The 8,189-nt window shown below is 36.5% G+C and overlaps 1 protein-coding gene across 1 annotated transcript; it reads right to left on the reverse strand.

The window, feature by feature from the left end:
- Positions 1 to 1,235: 1,235 nt before the first annotated feature.
- On the reverse strand, positions 1,236 to 2,936 carry LOC110136310 (olfactory receptor 2T29-like). The gene has a single exon (XM_020891917.2). The coding sequence runs from the start codon at positions 2,930 to 2,932 to the stop codon at positions 1,979 to 1,981; it is 954 nt and encodes a 317-aa protein (XP_020747576.2). The 5' UTR covers positions 2,933 to 2,936; the 3' UTR covers positions 1,236 to 1,978.
- Positions 2,937 to 8,189: the final 5,253 nt, after the last annotated feature.

Genomic DNA, 8,189 nt, shown 5'->3' on the forward strand with positions numbered 1-8,189 from the left:
CATGGGGTCACAGAGAGTTGGACATGACTGAGCAACTTTCACTTCACTTTATGCAAGTGGAATGCTCTTTTGATATCTGTAGTTTTGTAGCAGTTTTTATAATTGGGAAGTGGAATTTTCCAAGTTTATTATTTCTGCTTATTGGTTTGGCTTTTCAAAGTACTTTGCAATGCTATATAAATTTTAGGATCAGCTTCCAAATTTCTACAGAAGAGCCAGCTGCAATTTTGACAAAGATTGTATTTAATCTGTAAATTAAGTTAAGCAGTGTTTCCATCCTAATAATATTAAATCTTTGACTTATGAATATGAGATGCATTTCTGTTTGTTTAAGGTCTTTCTAAAATTTTTAAACAAAGTTTTGTAGTTTTCAGTGTACGAATCTTAACAGTAGTTTTGTTCAATTTCTCCCCAAATGCTTGATATTTTCTTCTTTGACTAATTATTTTTTAAATTTCATTTTCAGAATGTTAATACCTGGCATTTAGAAATACATTATTTGCATATTTGTCTTATATTGTACTGAACTAATAGAATTCAGTAGTGTTTGTTTATATTTCTTAGAATTTTTAATATATAATATCTTATCATTTGTGAATAGAGAGAGATTAAGTATCAGAACACCTTATCTGTCTCCTGAGAAATCTGTTTGTGGGTCAACAAGCAATAGTTAGAACCAGACACAGTACAATGGACTGGTTCAAAATTGGGAAAGGAGTACAAAAAGGCTATATATTGTCACCCTGCTTATTTAACTTACATGCAGAGAACATCGTGTGAAATGCTAAGATGTATGAATCATAAGATGGAATCAAGATTCCTGGGAGAAATATCAACAACCTCAGATAGGCAGATGATACTACTCTCATAACAGAAAGAAAAGAGGAACTAAAAAGCACCTTGATGAGGGTGAAAAGGCAGAATGAAAAAGCTGGCTTGAAACTCAACATTTAAAAAAAAGAAAGAAAGAAATCTAAGGTCATGGCATCCATTCCCATCACTTCAGGGCAAATAGAAAGGGAAATAGTGGAAGCAGTGACAGATTTTATTTTCTTGGGCTTCAAAATCACTATGGATGGTGACTGCAGCCATGAAGTTAAAAGATGCTTGCTCCTTGGAAGGAAAGCTATGACAAACCTTAACAACATTTTAAAAAGCAGAGACATCGCTTTACTGACAAAGGTGTATATAGTCAAAGTTATCATTTTTCCAGTAGTCATGTATGGATGTGAGGGTTGGACTGTAAAGAAGGCTAGGCACCAAAGAATTGATGGCTTTGAACTGTGGTGTTGGAGAAGATTCTTGAGAATCCCTTAACAGCAAGGAAATGAAACCAATCAATCTTAAAGGAAAATCAACCCTGAATATTATTTGGAAGGACTGATGCTAAAGCTGAAGTTCCAATACATTGACCACCTGATGTGAAAAGCTGTTTCATTGGAAAACACCCAGATGCTGAATTTAAGCAAATTCTGGGAGATAGTGGAAGACAGAGGAGCCTGGCATGCTGCAGTCCATGGGGTCACAAAGAGTCAAAAACAACTTAGTGACTGAGTAACAGCAATTACAATTACTGCACAAACTATATTTACAGTTCAAATTCCTTCAAGGTAAGATCCATGCATTACTGAGATTTTAAACTAATTTCATCTATTTTTAAAAAATTCTAATGTAGTATAAGAAATGTTTAAGAAAAGCATTTCCATGAGTAAGACATCAGCTGTGTGATCATTAACTCTTGACTTAAAGAAAGGCCAATCCTTGGGAAAGATACATTGTTGCACAAGACTTACGGAAAACATGAGGGAGAATGCTCACCTCCTACTGGAAGGGCCCTGGACTGCCTATCAACTCTCTCAGGGATGAATATGGGATGATACATCATGGCATGAAAATCTGAAGAATAATATTGGCATAAGACTACATTTCTGATATGTACAGTGAAGGAAATAAACCATTAGTACAAAAATGTCTTACTTTACAGTGTTGTGACAGATCCCATGTTTAACATTTTCTTTAGAGCCCCTGTGACATCCTTATTCCTAAGACTATAGATTAAAGGGTTAAGAACAGGAGTGAGTATGGTGTAAAATACAGATACAATCATATCCTTCTCAGGGGTGTGGTAGGAGCTGGGGAGCATGTAGGTATAGACTGCAGCCCCAAAGAACAGGATGACCACAGTCATGTGGGAAGAACAAGTCGTGAAAGCCTTCTTCCTGCCCTCTGCTGAATTCATCCTGTGGATGGTGAGGAGGATGAATGAATAAGAGCTTGAAATGACTGTCACAGGGATGAGGAGCATGAGGACACAGCACAAGTACATGAGTGTCTCATAGAGAGAAGTGTCTGAGCAGGAGAGCTTCATTACCGCAGGGACCTCACAGAAGAAGTGATGGATCTCCCTGGTTTTGCAGAAGGGAAAGGTCATGGTGACTGGTGTGAGCATAAAGCCGTCCACTGATCCCAGGAACCAGCAGCCAGACACCAAGAGGTGACATACTGTATGGGTCATGAGAGTAGAATAACGGAGTGGATGACAGATGGCCACAAAGTGGTCATAGGCCATGGCAGCCAGAAGAAAAAATTCTGAACCTACTAGAGTCAAATAGAGAAACATCTGCATTCCACATTCAGGGGCTGAAATCTCATTCACACCCATGACCTGGTCCATGAGCATCTTTGGCACAGTGACAGAAATGTACATCACATCCATGAGAGACAACTGGCTGATAAAAAAATACATGGGGGTTTGGAGATGGGCATTAGAATGTATCAGAAAGATCAGGATGCTATTACCAGACAAGGCCATCAGGAAAATCACAAAAATGACCACACAAAGGAGAGCTGGGTGCTTGGATTGACTGAAGAGTCCCACGAGGATGAAATCCAACTGTCCAGTGTAGTTGGCTGCCCAGGTGGAGTTGTCCATGAAGTTTCACCTAGATAAGCAAGGAGAGCTTTGTAATTAATAGATTGTTCATGCAATATGACCACCTGATATTAATGTTTAGTGTGCTTCTGCTACATGTGTGTTTGTGTTTTTGTCCGTGTGTGCATACACACCTGCATGCACAGCCATGTATGCAATCCAGTTGTGCTAATAAGAGGAAATGTTATGGGGTTGTAGATTTGAGGATTATAAGATTCCTGCAATTCAATACATTCTTTTTGAAAGAGAAGGAATTCACAACTTGTTTTTCAGTGAGTATATTGTGGGTTAAAACAATCAGTTACTAATAGTAAGTTTGCCAAAGTTCTACGTCATGAGATTTCCTGATGCAAACTCTACATAAATATATAATTAAGAAAATAAGAGTATATAAATATAAATAAATATAACATTTCCAATTTTAACTGTGGATAAGCAGAGTTTCATACAGAATCCCATCTCTGTTTTATCTAGTACATGCTTCTGCAACTTCATCTCCTAATAGTTCCTACCATTTGTTTCAAATATCAGGGAAAAGAACTAGCACTTAGAAGGTCACTGCCATTTACAAGACAAGGCATTCATTTGTTTTGCAAGCATTATCTGCTTTATTGCCTACAGCAATCAAGTTTTCATGGAAAAAGATGCATAAAGGAAAACTGAACAACACTGAGAAGTCTCTGACTCCATATAATGTTCTGCCCGCTATCCTGCTGCTCACAGTACATATCTGTGTTCAATGCTGAAGACAAATAAAAAATAATTAAACTTGGTTACACTTAAAGAGGTCATAATCAGTCAATCAGGGAGAAATATTACATAAATGTGATTTGAACTAGAAATTTTAAAGAGATACAAAATAAATTATTAAGAACAGTAGAAAAAAATACACCTGAACTTTCTTAAGAGAATTAGTGGTTTCCCCTACAATTTCTATCAGGCAGATTACATTTTGGAGCTTTTCATTTTCTTACATGTTAAATGTTAAGTTTTATAAGTCTTTATCAACAAGAGGAAATATTGGCTTCTTTCTGGGAAGAGTTTAGAAGAGATTGGGGGCAGGAGGAGAAGGGGACGACAGAGGATGAGATGGCTGGATGGCATCACCGACTCGATGGACATGAGTTTGAGTAAGCTCTGGGAGTTGGTGGTGGACAGGGAGGCCTGGCGCGCTGCAATTCATAGGATCGCAAAGAGTCGGACATGACTGAGCGACTGAACTGAAATGAACTGATGATGCAGTAATATTTCATGTAGAATTTCCAAGTTTCAAATATATTTTATATTCTTGTAATAATCCCCAAGCTAATTACAATATTCAGCTTATTAACAACCCTATGTTCTGGAGTGATGAAGCTTCAGACAACTTTGAAAGTGTATTTGGTGCTTTAACGTAGATATACAACAAATTTGCCACACATTGCACTAACATATATTTCTGTTAATTTCTACTTTCACTGGCAAATGAATGCTGAGCTCCATCTGTGTAAAATTTTTAAACTGTACAATTAAGACCAAATACACCTGTGACTGAGTCTATTTGTGGTCAGAATGAAGCAAGGACCAGTGCAGTGGCTGGTACAAGTGAAGACCTCAAATCTATTTGTTGAATAAATGAAAAGAGAGCAGAGGGCAAGTGGGAAGTGGGACTTACATTTCTTTGGTAAATGAAAGTCACTGTGTCCAAGTGACACTGAATACCTAGGATACCAGACAGATAGGGGAATTCTGTTTGTACCACAAAAAACAATTGGCCTCCCTATTCAAAAGGGAGGCCAATTTTTTTCTTACTTTTCTCTACCAAATTGCCTGAGTTCAAAATCAACAAAATGGTACTTATTAAACTTGAGTAATTATTAACAGTAGTAGTAGAGTAGTAACAAATCTTACATTAATCTGGCAGATTCTAAGCAATTATTTTATTGCATTACTGTGTTTTTCGTACCCAAGAGCCTATGAAGTACTTACTCATCTTATTTTCTCCTTTTACAAATTAAATAATTCAGGTTCCTGGGGCATCTGCCTAGACTTGTGTCTCGGCTCAGGAGTTGGGACACAGAATCTGTAATACTGCATAAATACTGTAGAACCCACTGTTCCCTCCACAGTCTACAATTTGGGTATTAGTTAACAACTGTAGATTTCTTCTAGGAAACAGGTATGATTTAGACACTTATTTCAATGTTCTAATATCCAGAAATAACACCCATACCAAGTAAAATTAGTCCCTTTTTTTCTATTAATTTCAGCCTCAAGAAAAGAAATTACATTAATGTAGGAGGGTATGTATTCTTTTGTCTATATATAACTGGAAATCAAAACTCATATCCTAGTATGTTGCAGTAAATAAATGTAATATGAAAGATTCAGAGAAAAAAAAATTTGCTTCTCTCCAGAGAAATAGATGATCGTGAAAAAATTTAGAAATAAGTTCAAACATTAACAGAATGTGACAGAAACCCAAGTAAAAATAATAATAGTTACCCTTTTGATTCTTTTTTCCTGTCTTCCTATCTGATTGACCCCAAAATCAGATGATACCAAAAGCCTCATCTAGATGGACTAATGGAAAGTGGCCACAGTTAACTATATAAAGAGAAACAGGAGAGTGACATCATCTCTGGTTTTACTATGCCCATTAAGGGAGTAGAAGATGGTCTTGTATAAATAAATTCCCTCTGGGACTTTGTGGAATAATGAAATCAAGAGGATTAAAAGTGACAGATATCTATACTGTACTTTTCTGATTTTTTTCTCATTTTTAGCCACATTTTACTTTTAAAGTAGAACTCTTAACCAATATTAACAATAACCTTAAATCTTTGCCATCATCAATTAATTGTTATCTATGAAAATAGATATTAGCTTATGTATCTAATATAAGCCTTAGCCTTTTCACATTAAAAGTGTTTCTCATATATATACATATATATATATATATATAATCCCCATGTAATCTTCAAGAATATTTTGTGAAGTATTGGTGTTTGTCTTATCTTTCACAGATATAGACCCTGAAACTCATAGTCTAATTGATATGTCAAAAAGAGTACCAATAATCAGTAATGTAGTTGAGATAAATTTGAGAGGGTCTCCTTTAGATCTTCATCTGGATCACTCTCCATTATTAATGCTTTGCTGATAGCTGCAATCTGTGTTGCATTGCATTTTAGGGTATTTTTTGAAAATTGAAATGTCAACATCTTGTTTATAGAAAAGTACATTTTTAAAAAAAACAAACAGAAACCATTACAAAGAAAATATGTTAAAGGGGCCATGATCTAATCTATCAGACAAATATCATGCCTTAACAGTTTTATTTTTCCTTGAGACTACAAATATCTACAAATTGTATATCACACACAAGATTGTTGGGATAAACAAGGCAACAAGAAGCAACCCCACCATCATGAAACTTGCAGGCAAATTCTTCTGAACCTTTTTCTATATGTGTGCTCTCAAACTATGTTGATTATTTTTCCATGCTGTCTTTTGTCCATGACATCCTTGTCTAGAGAGTGACTCCTGTTTAAAAAGCCTACACTTGGGGTCTGGAGCCTCCTATGTCCTCCAGGGTTTCAGCCTGCAAATGGTTTGTTATAACCACTTTGTCACATGGTTTCCCAAAAGACTCTGATGGTGCAAGCCCTGGGAGGCTCTAGATAGTGAGATAAAGGAAGAAATTGTATCTTTTTTCTTGTTTCTGATGAATATCTCTGGCAGCAGCTAGAAGCCATTGAGAACCATGCAGGAACTGGAGGTTCCAGTACCCCAAAGCTTGTTTCAGTGTCACTGGTGGGATGCAGGACTCTGGGCTGCATCAGGGAAGGGTCCCATCAGTAACACTAGAACGCAGCCTCTCCATCGGCTCAGTAGTGTGAGGAATGTGGGGCTCCAGTGTTTGGCAAAGACTTGACATTTCCTTCACTTTTCCCCCAGCTTTCACTCCAGCCCATTGACATCCCCATAACCAATCCTCTAAAGTAAATTTCTTCACTTCGAAGTGTGTAAAATGGGACTGGATATTAAATAATGAGGATAATGTTCTATCAAATGAATATACATTAATTACAATTCCCCACAATATTGAATAAATGTGTTGCATTCACATTCTAAATTACAAGTTACGCTGTGGCAAAAATGATAAAGATATATAGAAAGAATTCTCTGAATGTAATTTCCCCTAAGATAATTTATCAGAGGGTATAGAATACTTGTGGGGGTCCCTGGTAGTTCAAATGTAAAGAATCCGCCTGTAGTACAGGAGACCCAGGTTGAATCTCTGGGTGAGGAATATTCCCTGGAGAAGGAAACGGCAATCCTCTCTAGTATTCTAGCCTGGAGAATCCCATAGACAGAGGAGCTGGGTGGAAATACTTCAAGTTTCTTCATACACAACACAGAATTGCTTTTCCACAAATAATGTGCTATGATATCAAATTTCACTTGAACTAGCACTAAGTTGTACATGCTTTTCCATCTCAGTCAATTTGATAGGCATATAATTAATACATGCTGTATTGCTGATCTTGTTTGTGACACCAATTGTCTTGATGTTCACACCATTCATACTGTTCCCTGAACCCAGGGTAGACAAGGCACGAGCTAAGAGGCTAGAAGATTCAAAGAACCATAGGAACGGCAGACACCCTTATTCTCTCCTGGCTGGCACAGCACCATAACACAGCATCTCTCCTTGCTAAAGCAGCAGCCATAGCAGCAGCCATAACATAACACAACATAAACCACACACAACCCTGTGAGCAAGTGTGTACCTTGTGACATGCATGTGCAATGCTATAAGCAATCTCAGCTGTTACACAACCATGCAAAGTCATTGTTTACAGAACATGGAGCAAGAGAGCCTGACATCTTGGCTACTTTGTCTTTATCCACACCTATCTTTCTTGATTACTAATATGGTCATAACTTTTCATATGTTTATCCATGTAACTACTGCTTATATGAAACATGTTTATATCTTTTGCACATTTAATTTTTTTAAGTTTTTCTTTAAAAGTATGAAAGTGTTAATATATTAAGAATAGCAACTCTTTGTGAGTAGTGTTCATTATTTTTTCCTAAATTTTTGATTGTGATATTTTATCTCATCAGAATATTTTATTTAGTTTAATGTGTGATTTATTTTAGCATTTTTGTGTTTAGGAAGTCCTTACACAGTTTGGAATCATTAAAAATAATCAGTTTTGCATTTTGTTAAAGAATGAATTTCCCAGTAATTTTGAACTGTTGATTT

Source organism: Odocoileus virginianus, chromosome 3 (assembly GCF_023699985.2).
Source record: "Odocoileus virginianus isolate 20LAN1187 ecotype Illinois chromosome 3, Ovbor_1.2, whole genome shotgun sequence".
Taxonomy (NCBI): Eukaryota; Metazoa; Chordata; class Mammalia; order Artiodactyla; family Cervidae; genus Odocoileus; species Odocoileus virginianus.